The following is a 14,510-nucleotide window of genomic DNA, read 5'->3' as shown; positions in this document are numbered from 1 at the left end:
ACCAGGCTCAGTGTGAGCGGCCATCTGCTGAGGCCCACTGGGGTTCAAGGAGACAGAAGCAGACATAGAAAAAGAAGCATAGATACAAAAGGCAACTGTCAACCAGCTCCACAGGCGGCCCCGTCCAGGAAACACACAGCCAGGCAGACGAGCTCCGAGCCAGCTCCCATGTCAGAGGATGAAGAGAGCACATCCAGTTAGTCACAGTCAGAGAAACAGGACTACACTGGAAAACAGGCCAAGATCCAACATCTAGAAACAAAGGTGTTGATGGAAACCTAGAACAGGTAATGGATGTCTATTCTATTAACATTTCTCTATCTGTAGAATGTCCGTGGGGCCCCAAGTTTCCTCAATCTGACCCTGATCCCAGCTGATGTCCTGGTGTTACACCCAGCTTAGTACTGGCAATATTCTCACTGGTAATTTGTTGTTAGTCCCAATAAAAGGAAACATCTTCTCTGTGAAGGAGTGGATGAAGGTGTGGAGGTGTTTGTCGGCGTCCAAGTCAAAGAACGAGAGCGTCCCTCCATCCCAGTCCAGCTGGACTCGGATCCGCCTTAATTTCTTCACTGGGAGATCTTGGTTTGGGAGTGGATGGGAGACCGCCATGAAGTTTCCGTTGAATAGACATATTCCCCAGAATCCACCTCGAATTTCTCCCTTCCTCTGAACAGACTCCCTCAGCACACCCACACCCCAGTTCTGATCATTTCTGACCTCTACATCCCAGCTGTGAGTCCCCGAGCTGAAACCGTCGGAGCCCAGGACGCAGTGATGCTGGTCAAACCTCTCTGGGTTCTCTGGAAGCTTCTGTCTCGCTCCGAACGTGACGCTGGTCAGATCTGCAGACAGGCTGAGTTCAGGATGAGCCGTTTTGGGGTCCAGGACGATGGGAGTATAGGAGACTGTCTTTTTCAGCTTGGTCCAGATGTTGTAGCTGAGGTTGCCCAGATGTTTGGCCTCCTCTATCAGAACTCCTGATGGTGTCTGCAGGTCATCCAGCAGGGTGCAGTGTTTCACTCGTGTTGAGGTGTCCTTGTGGTTCTGCAGGAAAGAGAGGTCTGCAGCCTTCAGCAGCTCCTCTGTGGCTCTGATTGTGTCTGAAATGACATCTATGGTTCTGTTCAGAGCCTCACTGTGTTCCCTCATTACTTTACATTTCCGTTTTTCTTCCTCTTTCAGAGCAGCAATCCTGACATCCTCTTCCTCCTCCAGAAGCTGGTGAAGCCTGCTGAAATGCTTCCTGATGCGTCTCTCCGTGTGATTGGCCTGGATCTTGACGTATTCTGCTGTCTCGTCACAGCTTCCTTTGGCTCGTTTTAGGAGCTTCAGTTTCTTCTTCAGAGGTTTTAGGATCCTCAGCAGGGCCTCCCTGTGATCCTGTGCGGCCTCCTCGACCGGTCTAAACCTGTGGTTGCTGTGTGCTTTGGAATCCCTGCAGATGAGACAAACTGGCTGCTGGTGATCCAAGCAGAACAGCTTGAGCGTCTCTGCATGAACGCTGCAGAGACGCTCTGGTCCTTTCAGGGCTTTCTTCTTCCTTTCCAGGGTGAAGGTTTCACACAGGTTCTTCAAGGCCAAGTTACAGGGCGGAGATCTGAATGAAGAAATCTCCTTACAAAGCGGGCAGCTTTCTTTCTGCCTCTCAGACCCCCACCTCTGCAGACAGTCTTTGCAGAAGCTGTGGCTGCAGGACAACACAACGGGCTCTTTGAAGATGTCAAAGCAGATTGGACAGGAAAGGTCCTTCTCTGACTGGAAAGACATTTTACCTGAATGTGATGAGGAGCACCCAGCTGGTTGTGGCGTTTTATTTTCTCAGATCTAATCCTCTTTAAATCTTCCAGTGTTCCCAGTGTAATTCATACAGCCTCTCTCATAGCGTCTCTGGTCCCGACTGCCTAAAAAGTGCTTTAATATAAACACTTCCCTTTTTTGGGCTGAAAAATACAGAGTGAATTTTGTTCAGTTATTGTTGCAAACAACCACAGCCGTAAGTTTGAAGGGAAGTGGCGGCCTAGTGGTTAGGGCATAGGGCTTTCAATCCTGAGATTGGAAGTTCAATCCCCCGCTCCCCCAGACTGCCACTCTGGCTCCCTGAGCAAGACCTTTAACCCCACACTGCTCCCCGGGCGCCGCACAATGGCAGCCCACTGCTCCCCAAGGGGATGTTTTAAATGCAGAGATAAATTTTTCCAATGTGAAATCAATAAAGTTAAATTATTTCTGAAGGACAGGTGTGGCTCTCAGCAATATGTGGCACAAATTTCTAAATTTCATGTTGCTGCTTTTGAAGGAGGATAATCACTGATGTAGCTGAAAGGAAAAACATCCAATCAATCAATCCACATTTTTCTGGATGGATGGATGGATGAGGGAAACTGAAATTGTGTGCATACTAGGGAGGCATGATATATTGCTGTTATTCATGCTTTTTTTTAAATATATATATATATATATATATATATATATATATATATATATATATATATATAAATTAATGTCTAACTATCCATAAATATAAATATCGGTTTATTTTGGTTCTATTGTGTTCTCAACAGTAGGAAAGCATTCAATAAATTGAGTATAAGTTGAGTAGCTGTAGGTCCATCAGCTCCCACTCTTAGAGTGTCTCCAACAACTTTTATATAGCAAAGTTACATCCTTGGACTCACGTGTTCATAATCAACCTCCGCCAGATTATCGCAGTCACTAACCTGTGTTTCTCTGCTGCAGAGGTTCCAGCCTTAGACTCCCTAGCCGCTGCCACTGCAGAACCGCAGATCCGTTGTTTAGAAATTAGCGCTTCTGAGTAATCCCACTGTTTGTCCTGCCTGAACCCCTGGTCCTTCTGTTCAGAATCATGACAGAAAGTTCTGCTAACTTCTGAGTTTTTGTTGTGAAATAGTATAAGCCAAATATTGGAGTTAAACTGCAAAATAAAGCCAACCTAACCAAAGCTTACAATCTTAGATCTACCCCAAAAATATTTTTGATCTTGTTTGGAGGCTGATCTCTTGGATGGGCTCTGCTGAAAATGAAATTCACCTCAAAGTATTTTTGTATCCTTGAATATCCTAACTAAGAGCAGCTTCTGTTAGATAAGTAATCTTTTAAGAAATAGATCAAACACATGGTTACCTTTTTGTTTTGAGAACATAGTTGTACATATGCTGAAAAGATAAAAGAAAAGCAAAATCTAAATCATTTAGTCCTAAACTTTATATTCTACAGAAGTTTGTTGCCTTAAAATCTGGAGTCCTGCTAACTTTTCCTTTTTTTTTTTTACAGTGTGGTTTGTTCCTCTTTGAGCAGAAACGAGGAACACTGAAGCAAAGAAGGAAGTAAAAACTTTAAATATCACAGGATTTTTAAAACTGCGCAGAGAAATTCAGAGGAACGGTTCAACATGTCCAGCAGCGTCATAGTTTACACAGAAAAACATCACAGTTAAGGATCGTTTATCAATTAGAAATATGACGCGGGTCATTTGTTGAAGTGGATTTGAACTGATTACTTTGACTAGGCCTGATTTGAAATGTTTGAGGTTTTCTTTTGCTATGTGTGTCTGTTTCTAAGTGAAGCTCTGTGATGATTTTCTTTAAGCCTTCATCAAAAGGGAACCAAAGGACACTTTCCCCCCCATCCTGAACAGAGTCGTTTTTTTTTTTTTCATCTCTTTCCCTGATTAGAACAGCTCTGAATTAGACCAATAAAATAAATCTGCAGCTTTATTCCTTTTTTTTATTACAGAGCTCTGAGATTCTGGTGAGTAAAAAGTGCTTTGCAGATAAAATGTATTTATGACTTAAAGTCCTAAAAAACTATTAAAAAAAATATTGTCCTTCTGTTTATAGGTTCAATTCAATTCAGTTTCAATTCAGTTTATTTATATAGCGCCAAATTCACAACACATGTCATCTCAAGGCACTTTACAGTTCAACCAGATCATACAGTCAAATTGATACAAAGTTTTCTATCTAAGGAAAACCAGTTGATTGCATTGACTCATTGACTCAAATACAATCCCCCACACTAAGCATGCTTGTAGCGACAGTGGAGAGGAAAAACTCCCTTTTAACAGGAAGAAACCTCCAGCAGAACCAGGCTCAGTGTGAGCGGCCATCTGCCGAGGCCGACTGGGGTTCAAGGACACAGAAGCAGAGATACAAAAAGCAGCTGTAAAAGGCGGCCCCGTCCAGGAAACACACAGCCAGGCAGACGAGCTCCAAGGCAGCTCCCATGCCAGAGGACGAAGAGAGCACATCCACTCAGTCACGGTCAGAGAAACAGGACCACACTGGAAAACAGGCCGATCTCCAACATCTATAAACAAGGGTGTTGATAGAAGCAGCACAGCTGATGTTTCTTTCCAGGATGACGTCACAGCCAAACAGGAACAGACGAGGCAAAGCTACTCTGAGGAAAAGCAGAGAGAGCAGAAGGTTAGAGATTGAACTAACAGATTCTGCAGGTGTGGCATTTGACCCAGTGGAAGGAAGAATTCAGGCTTAAGACTTAAATCATTTTATTGACAAGATATAAAACTAACAATCAACGACAGTGATTGAGTTATAAATATCAACATCTGAAAAAGCAGCTGATTTCCTCTGCAGTCTGATCCAGAAGCTTTCTGAAATATTACAATCAATTAAACTGTATTTGTTGTATTTCTTTCTTCGTTGTTTTTTTCTTTGCGAGATGTTAAAATCCAGCTGTTAACCTTTTTTTAACAAATGGAAAAAAAAAGTCTATTTTCTAAACTTTGGAAGCTTTATAATGTAGATCCTCCTTTCTTGGGATCAACCAAGCACCTTAGAAATTAGGAAAACTTTATAAACGCTTTAATTAGTAGAAGAATAAAGAACACAGGCCTCTGTTGAGCTCCTTTCCATTGACTCTTTTATTGGTCAAGATGCATCATTTTTTATTTAAATAAAATCCTGATGGACTTTGCTAAGATATTTACAGAAAAAGATAAAATAGAACCAGTGGATATAAACAGAGATAAGAGAACAAACACAACTTTATATTTATGTATGTTTAATTATGAAACATAATGTAAAAAGGGGTGCAGATCTATCTATCTATCTATCTATCTATCTATCTATCTATCTATCTATCTATCTATCTATTATCTCTTAAGATTTATTTTAATGTTTTTTGGGGTTTGTTTTTCTCATTTGTCTTCTATCATAATTAACCCCTGGTTTAAGCACAACATTGAAAATAGTTTTTTCTAATGCTTCTTATCTAAACTGGAGGAAAAAAAATCTAAAATAATAAATAAGTAAATTACGCAGAAAAAAGACACCCCCACATTTAAACCTAGCTTCCCAAAGCATCAGCCTGTACCATCTCTACGGGGTGGAAACTTTCACAACATTTAAATTTTCTGTTTGGGAAGCCATTAACTAAATCAAACCTATGGAGGAAATAAATAAACAAATAATTTACAATTAACTTAAACAAATTGAAGCTAATCAATAATCCAAATCCAAACAAAAACCCAAGGTGTCTCCCCTCCCTCTCAGTCAGTGTGGATTTCCTTAATGAGGCTGATTGGAAACACCAGGTCCTTGTCAGCACTGCTCATGGGCGCGCTCCCATGGCAACACCTGACCAGGTGACCTCAGAGAAAAGAGAGTGGTGAGAACAAACAAAAAAAAAAGGAACATCAACAAAGACTTAAACCTTCCCCCAATAACTCAATTTTTTTTAACAGGAAATGCCTGCAACACCAATTAGTGAGGCGGTAAATCCCTCACACCTCTGATATTTTGAGGACTTTAAGTCATGTTTTGGAGTCGGTGTGATTGTGAGGAACTTCCTCACTGGAAAATATAGATACATCATAACTTGACTTTATGAGTTTGTCACATCCATGTTTGTCAAAGAACACTACTGCCACCTACTGGTTTGTGACGTCACGGTGCGGTATCGGCTGTTGATCAAGTCCCAGTGCTGTATCTGGTGTTTGTCACAACGCGCTATTATCCAAGTCATCTTGAAAACATTCTTCTTCCAAATGTTGGCTACATATTACGTGTTTTTTCTCTGGCCAGAAGTTCGATGGCAAATCCTCCCTCTTCAAGTTGGCGATCCAACGACCAACCCGTCCGTGGAGGATCAGGAATCAGAAAGGTGGAATAACTCTTTTTTTGTTTCCACTTTTACCCGATGTATTCCAGCATCCAGCTGCCATGCACGTGGGCATTGTCAGTTTCACTATAGCTCTGGTGAATTTCAATGGTGAAGTCCACTGGAAATCTTCAATAATTGTTGTTGATTGCAGATGTGTCTAGTAGTTCCCATTCATTTAGCTTGTAAAGCGGGGAGAATGGCGCTAGGCTTACCGCACCGTGACGTCACTGCTGGAAGATGGCAGGAGGGAGGGGCTACTATATTTGGGCAAAAATGGCCGCTCCCAGATTCTGTGATTGCGTTGAAAATTATTGTTTTTACCGCAAACGTATTAGTTTTAGGTATAAATAATGATCTATTGATTATTCCTCGCTGACCGGACTTCTCCTTTAAAGTTGAGTATATCCTTTGATCAACAAAGACATAATTGACCCGACACGTATTTCCTCTTTTTTTCTTCTCCTAACATAATAAATTAGATCCCTTTTTGAAAGCGACATCCTGATTCCGCTGCCTGGTTCTGAGTTTAGTGGTTAAAACTGTTCATTTGGTTTTGTTGTTGCTGGCAGGATCTTCAGTGGCGATTCGTTCTTGGTGCTAATATAGGCAAACAGCTTCTCTGTGAAAGTGTCTCTGAAGGTGTAAAGGTGGTTGTTGGTGTCCAGGTCCAAAAAGGACACTTCCCCCCCGTCCCAGTCCAGCTGAACTCTGACCCTCTGGAGCTTTGTCACAGAGAGAGCTTTGTTGGGAAGTGCAGAGGAGACGGCTGAGAAGCCTCCATTACAGAAAGCTATTCCCCAGAACCCGGCCTGTATCTGTCCTTTCCTGGGTACAGATTCTGACAGGACACCCAGACCCCAGAACTCCTCGTTTTTAACCTCCACATCCCAGCTGTGAGTCCCTGAGCTGAAGCCTCCATGGCTGATGACACAGTGCCGCTGTCCAAACCTCTCTGGGTTGTCAGGAAGCGTCTGTCTGGGCACAAACGTGACGCCGGTGAGGTCCTCAGACAGGAGGAGGTGTGCTTCGGCCGTGTTTGGATCCAGAATCACAGGAGAGAATGAGAACATGCGCTTCATCTTGGTCCAGATGTTGTAGCTCAGGTTGCCCAGATGTTTGGCTTCATCTATCAGAGCTCCTGAGAGTGGCTGTGGGTCATCCAGCAGGGGGCACTGTTGGACTCTTTCCTTTGCTCTCCTGTAGTTCTGCAGCAGCGACAGGTCCTCAGATCTTCTAAACTCTTCCTCTGTTGCTGTGACCGTTTCTGAAAGAGCTTCGGTCTTCTTGCTCAGGTCCCCCCTCTTCTCCTTCATCAGCTGAATCTTCTGCTCCTCCTCTTCCCTCAGAGCTGCGATTCTGGCCTCCTCTTCCTCCTGCAGGAACTGATGAAGCTTCTTGAACTGCTCTTTGATCTGCATCTCTGTCCTGTTAGCCTGGACCTTGATGTGTTCTTCACTTTCCTCAAAGTTTACCTCAACTTGTTTGAACTGCTTCAGTTTGTCCTTAAATGACATCAGATGGTTCTGCAGCTCGTCTCTGTGATCCTGCACGGTTTCATCGATGGGTCTGAAGCTGTGGTCGCTGTGGGCCTTTGAATCTCTGCAGACGAGACAAACAGGCTCCTGGTGGTCCAAGCAGAACAGTTTGAGTTTCTCTGAGTGCAGACTGCAGAGGTCCTCGGCCCCTGCGTTGGCTCTCTGGCCTCTCCCCAGAAAGAAGGCGAAACACAGGTTCTTCATCATCAGGTTTCGAGGAGGATCTCTCAGCAGGGAGATCTCCTTGCACAGTGGACACAGCCGTGTTTGTTTCCCAGCCCACGCTGTCTGCAGACAGTCCTTGCAGAAGGTGTGGCTGCATTCCAGCTTCACAGGATCTTTGAAGATCTCGCAGCATAGTGTGCAGGTGAGGTCCTTCTCTGACTGAACCAACATTTTGGCTTTCAGGGGGTTTTCAGATGAAAAATAATCTAAATTTCAGTGTTTTTTCCGGAGAAGTCTTTCCAGTGTCCGTCCTGATGGCACCGAGTCAGAACTTCATATGAAGAGGAACAGAAAAGGTTGAACCGTTTTATCAAACGGATTTCCAATGCAAACAACCCCATAGATAAAAAAATTCCTGTGACCTTATTTGCAGAAACTAAACACTCACCGGACAGGATGGAAATATCTTTGTTTTCACTAATGTTGGACCACATTTAAAGGTCAGCTGCAACTTTTTCCATCAAAACAATTAATTTATCAACACATAATACATCCATGCAACGTTTACAGTGGTTCAGAATAAAAGTATTGCTTTTTTTTCACAATAATATAGTAGATAAATAATACATTTTGTACATTTATTGTCCAAAACAATTTAATCATGGTTATGGTGCCAACATCTACACAATTTTGCACTAATAATTTGTTGAAGTCATGTGACACGGAGCTCAGACATTTCTAGATCCTATCAGCTCTGTGATAAAGCTAAGAAATTCTTACATTTTGAGCCAAAAAACACACACAAAACAGAGGAAAATAACGGGGAACATCAGTGTTAGTGCCGACTTAAGGACGGAACAAAGTTAAAGTTGAAAAAAACAATCCACTGGACTTTGTTTCTAAGTTTGAAGATGTTTTCTCTTCTCATCCAGGAAGATTTTTCAATTCAAAATGTCTGGATTAGTGTTGAGTTCCAGGCTTTATACAGTAGCCAAACAAAAGCAATATTATGGCTTAGAAAGCATGCAAATTAAAACAATGATAACCAGCTTCACCCCTTAATAATGTGGAATCCTTGAGGTCGGTATTGGCCTGCAATACCCGATTCCTCTGAAAAGGCAGTCGCTACGGATGTTGCTGGCCTTGCTGACTAGGCGAGATGTCTTGGTCCCCTGTAAAGTGATGGGAGTTTAGATGATAGCAGAAAGGATTCAACTCAATTGCTGTATTGTAGGTTTTTGAAACCTGCAATCTGAGTCCACCCCCCTCTGTTTAAGGTTGGTCTTTCTTTCTTTCTTAACATAGATGGCTTCCTTCACGCCCCTCTCAAACCACCTGTCTTCTTTGTCCAAAATGTGAACATTCTGGTCCTCCAAAGAATGTCCTTTGTCCATCAGGTGTAGATCGTACACTTTTCCAGAGGAGGGCGCTCTTCTGTGTTGGGCCATGCATCTGTGGAGAGGTTGTTTGGTTTCTCCAATATAAAGATCAGATCATTCCTCACTGCGTTGAACTGAAGACACCACTCCTCTCAGATTTGGTTTGGGGGTTTTGTCTTTAGGATGCACTAGCCTCTGTCTATGGGTCTTGTTTGGTTTGGATTCTACTGGGATTTTGTGTTTGGAGAAAATCCTTTTGAGTTTTTCAGTGACTATAAATAATAAAATGTTGCCACATGGATTTCACCATGTTGATTCTGCAATGCAGACTGGTTAATTAAAATATGCTAGGCCCTGCGCTAGCTGTCACGGTCTTGGTTCTGTTTAAGTTTTCTTTTGAGTTTTAAGTTTATAAGACAGGTCAGGCAAACAGATAAGACAGGTCAGGCAAACAGATCAGACTGGAACAGGCAGGCTCCGAGGTTGAGAGGCAGAAAAGGTCAGGATCAGGAAATCAGAGTAGATGAACACTACAATAAGTCTCACCAACAGCTCGAAATAATCTGGCACCGATGACTGGTTGAAGGCTGGTTAAATAGATACTAATGCAGGTGGATCAAATAAGCAGGTAATGAGAACTGGGCGGAGTTAAGCAGGTGTGTAAAATGAGGAATCCGACCAGGCATCAGTGCCAAGATCATGACAGCAGGTGTTTGTGCGGCTGCTGTCGGGAGATGTTAACCAGGGGCGTCTCTAGGCTTAAGACACAAGGGTGGCTCAGCCCCTAGAAGATAATGTGCGCGCTATGCGCGCGCCGAATTTTTTCAGTGCACCTGCTAAGGCGTTGTCTAAGACAAGGGTGTAACTTTGTGTTGAAAGTTGGTGGGGACGGCTCATAAGGAAAGGGAGCTACCTGCGCGACGCCTTTTTTTTTTTGTTGGAAAGGATAAAGCCAAAAAAATGCGAATAACATTTATCAATTTAATGCTTACAGTTGAAAACATAACTGTTACAATATTCACTTATATATTTTGTGCAAAAAATATCACATAAATCTAAAGAGACAGTACAAATCAAATAAATATATCAATTTTGTAGAACATTTATTGACAGTCAATTTTGGGTCACTTTTTAAAATTAATTTACTTTTAAACCAGGACTCGGACAAGATCTTATGGGACCTTAAGCAGAATATGATTAAGCAACTCCGTCTTTCTGTCAAGAACATCCACTAGCAGGGTATCCAGGGGGGGATTTACCATTAGGCAATACTAGGCAGTTGCCTAGGGCCCCAAGTTCTGGGGGCCCCATAAAACTCTGTTTCCATGTATGGTTAATACAACTAATCCTTATTTGTGCACATTAATTATGTTTTTGATAAAAATCCTTTGGCTAAAATGCCATCAGAACGCTGATAAATAGAGAGGAAAAAGGGACAAGAAGAGAGGGACAAAACCTAGAACAGATAATGGATGTCTATTCTATTAACATTTCTCTATCTGTAGAATGGGTCTGTTTTATGGGTTTTCTTCTCAGGGGGCCCCCTGCCTGTCTTTGCCTAGGGCCCCAAATTTCCTAAATCGGCCCCTGAGGGTATCAATACTGATTTGATAGAATCTGGGAGAGCGGACTATGTTCAACCATCCATTTTCTTTAACCTTATCCCTCAGTGGGATCAGGAGGTGCTGCTGCATATCTCTAGCCACGTTCTGGGTGAGAGGTGGGATCACCCTGGACAGGTCACCAGTCTGTCGCAGTATGTTCAACCAGCTTAAAAGTAATCGGTAATCAGATTTATTATTTGCACTTTTACTAAGTGAACTTTCTAACTCCCTTAAATCTGAAATTCCAATGCCAAAATTGTTTAAATCTTTTATCTTTGGACCCCCTGCAGAGTGACGTCACACCTGCAAGATCCTATCCTTACCTTCCTGCTAGATTGCAAAAAGCAGCTTGCTCATGAGTTGTCAACATAACACGCTAAATCTTAAATGTACGTGTACATATAAAAGAAAAAGGGGTGCAGTGCTTGCTACTGAATGGCAACACTATCAAAGTCAGGAAAAAGTTTTAAGTAAAGCCGGGATTAAAACAGTAGCTACAAGAAGCTTCAAATAAAAGGTGTTCTTTATGTTCAACCTAAACACCAACTCCAATAGACCATCAGTAGAGCAGGTGTTTAAATTAATCAATCAGTGCTGCGAAAGCTTATAGCAGTGAAAGCTAATATACCACAGCCATCACTTAATAAACGCAAAATAAACAACCCTCTAAAAACGGAAAATTGTAATGGACTGAAAGTCCTGTTTTTTATTTGGGAAATTATTTGCGTGTGTTTTAGTATAATTCTGATATATTGGCGCTGTTGTCTGTTTCTATGGCAACGATACTGAATGTAGTGTAGCTTAGAGACCTGCATGGGTCGAGTTTTACCAACCCGCACCCGCCCGAACCCGTTAGGATGACTACCGAACCCGACCCGTCACCCGCGGATATCTTCAATTCAAATGTTATGGGGAGAGGGCGGAGGGGGGTGATGGGGAGAAAGCGAGAGGCAACAGATTCTTTTTTCTGATTTTTTTTGTCGGGGTTTGTGGACGGTGAGCAGCGGGGAGAACTTTTTTTATTTTCTTTCTGAGGAGCGGCATGAATGGGGTTTTAATCAGATATACACAGCACCGAAAGCAAAATACGTGTACAAAATATTGGTGGGGACATGTCCACACCAGTCCTTAAGGAAGTTACGCCTATGATTGTTCAGATTAACTTGTCTTCTTTATGGCTTTTATTCGGTGCTTTACTGCATTTGTTTTGGGAAAATATGAGGAAAAAATAAATACAGAAAAAAAATATATATTTTTTAAAATCGCAAAATAATTATAGGGTGGCTAATGCCAAAGAAAGGGTGGCTGAAGCCACCCTTAAATAGGTCTAACGACGCTTATGATGTTAACCCAGATGTGGAGCTATGCTACAAAGAGGCTGTTAGCTGTTAGCATCAGGCACAAAAAACTTTTTCTCAGATATATTAAAACGATGAGTTACAACTGAAAGATGCTTCACTGTCACTTTAAAAAGTCCTTCATTATCTTTTGATTGGATTTTAATTTAATGTTAGCTTCTGCTAACGGTGTTAGCTGTAGCTAATATAGTAAACAGTAGATCCCAAGTCGACCACGTTTGTTCGTTCCAACAGATATCTCATGTATACTGGCTCACGAAAACGTTGAAGGGAAATATTGTGTGAATTTACACCACTCAGGTGATAAAAACAGCTCTGCTAATGTTAGCCTTCTTGTGTTTAGTCTATAGGTTCCAGTCCAGTCCTAACCATGTCATCTACCCAGCATGCATTGCACACGGGAAAAATCGCGACTTTCATTAGTGAAAAATTAGATTAGATTAGATGAGCTTTATTGATCTCACAGCGGAGAAATTCACTCGTCACATATTGGCATAGTGATTAAAGAAGGTGCAAACAAGGAGGAAAAAGGTGAATTGGGAATAAAAATAAAATAAAAATTAATAAAATAAGAAATAAAAAAAAATGCAAGGGTGACATATGTACAATCCGGATGGTTTATATAAATCTAACAAAAAAAATTATGAGTTTTCATGTATCAAAAATGGCAGTTTTTAAGTTAATAAGAAAATTAAAACATACCTAGGCCAACATTTTCAACTCTCATTCAAAATACATTTTCTAAATATTCCTTAAATATTGGCCTTAGAGGTTGTAGTCATCCATCTGAAGGATCTGTCTAAAGACTCTGCGTCTCATTTGCATTTTTCTAACGAAAACCAGTGATAAATCTTCTCTGTTCATTTCTCCTATATTTATCTCATGGAGTTTCGTCCAAAAGAGTCCCAGTGTCTGTCCCATGCTTGCTGTGTCATCCTCTTGCTGGTTTGCAGAGCCGGTTTCTAATCTCATGCCCTAAAGTTGAATTCTCCCTGTACAGCTTTGTTTATCTGGCTGTCGTCTCATTTCTTCTGCTTTGCATTTAGCTTATCTTCTCCTGGTGTCGCTGGGCCTCAGTTCCTCTTTGCTTTTCTTTCCTCTAACTTGTAAAAAAATAATGATTAAGTGACACATTATAGAACAATGATAAAAGCACAGTCTAGCTTGTATTATGCTCTAACTCCTGAATAACTAAAAACATTCGTTTGACCTGTTTTATACTTGTGGTATAATTTACGACAATATTTAAACTAAAAAAATATAATTTTTAAAGTAACACTCTACACTCTAACTTCTAGCCACTAGGGGTGCTGCACTCGTAACTTCCAAACTTATGGTACGTTCACACCGCGATTTCAGCAGAAAAAAAGCTTCTACTGCTTGATGATGTACATTAAGGTCAGACGTCCAGTAAAGTGAGTCCAGGTGCGTCTGATGCTTCTGCTGCTCCTGTGTTCAATGCCAGAGCAGCTTTGCTATATTAGCTGTGATCAGCGGGTAAAAAGTAGTTAGAATCTATGTTGAAGTGAGAAAGTCCTCCTGAAAACATGGTCTGTGCAGTCAGTTCATCCAGATTACCATCCTGCCTTCAAAGATTATTTCTCTGTGGGAGCCGCTCAGACCCCCACATACCGGCGCTGCGCTGTCACTGGGAATCCCCAGGAGCAGCTGCCTCAGGCCCGGGAGCCTCTTGGGGGTTTTCCCCTCCTGTTGGTGGCGGCTGGAAGTAGATGTCAGCGTTTTTCAGGTCTGTGCTACAAACTGCAGGCAGCAGGATAATAAAAGCCAACATATTCTGCCGGCAGGTTTCTACATTTTAAGTTAATTTAGGCGTTAATAAACTGTTTCAGAGGAGTGATCATAGCGCTCTGCATCAGCAGTGCTGTGTCTGACTCCCTGCCAGCTCCCAGACCAGCTTCTCTCATTGGTTGATGCGGTGCGTCCAGCAGCTAAAGTTACATTTTTCCAACTCCAGGAGCTGCTGCTTCTGAACTGCGTCATGCGCCTCAGATGCTTCAGTTGCTCTTGACACACTGCAGGACATTTTGATGTGCGTCAACCATAGACTTTGCTGGTTAACCTACAACTTCTGCTGCTTGAATCGCTTGTGGCGTGAACTTAGTCCCCCTGAAGGTCACTGGCAGCACTGCACTGTAACTACAGTAACTGAGTTCTGTCAGACCAGGATACCTACAGGTGCTGGTCATAAAATTAGAATATCATGAAAAAGTAGATTGATTTCAGTAATTCCATTTAAAAAGTGAAACTTGTATATAATATTCATACATTACATACAAACTCATATATTTCAGATGTTTATTT

The 14,510-nt window shown here is 42.0% G+C and overlaps 2 protein-coding genes across 2 annotated transcripts; both read right to left on the bottom strand.

The window, feature by feature from the left end:
• Positions 1 to 317: 317 nt before the first annotated feature.
• Positions 318 to 1,883, bottom strand: LOC119779877 (zinc-binding protein A33-like). Its single transcript, XM_038279725.1, has one exon. The coding sequence runs from the start codon at positions 1,768 to 1,770 to the stop codon at positions 388 to 390; it is 1,383 nt and encodes a 460-aa protein (XP_038135653.1). The 5' UTR covers positions 1,771 to 1,883; the 3' UTR covers positions 318 to 387.
• Positions 1,884 to 6,429: 4,546 nt separating this feature from the next.
• LOC119779832 (zinc-binding protein A33-like) lies at positions 6,430 to 8,341 on the bottom strand. Its single transcript, XM_038279645.1, has 2 exons — positions 8,296 to 8,341; positions 6,430 to 8,113 (listed from the first exon to the last, which is right to left on the bottom strand). The coding sequence occupies exons 1-2, from the start codon at positions 8,339 to 8,341 to the stop codon at positions 6,681 to 6,683; spliced, it is 1,479 nt and encodes a 492-aa protein (XP_038135573.1). The 3' UTR covers positions 6,430 to 6,680.
• Between the last annotated feature and the right edge of the window lie 6,169 nt (positions 8,342 to 14,510).

Source organism: Cyprinodon tularosa, unplaced genomic scaffold (genome assembly GCF_016077235.1).
Source record: "Cyprinodon tularosa strain WSP-4 unplaced genomic scaffold, ASM1607723v1 ctg152, whole genome shotgun sequence".
Classification (NCBI taxonomy): Eukaryota; Metazoa; Chordata; class Actinopteri; order Cyprinodontiformes; family Cyprinodontidae; genus Cyprinodon; species Cyprinodon tularosa.
Note: the sequence above shows the minus strand (reverse complement) of the source record. Positions and strands in the feature narration are given on the sequence as shown.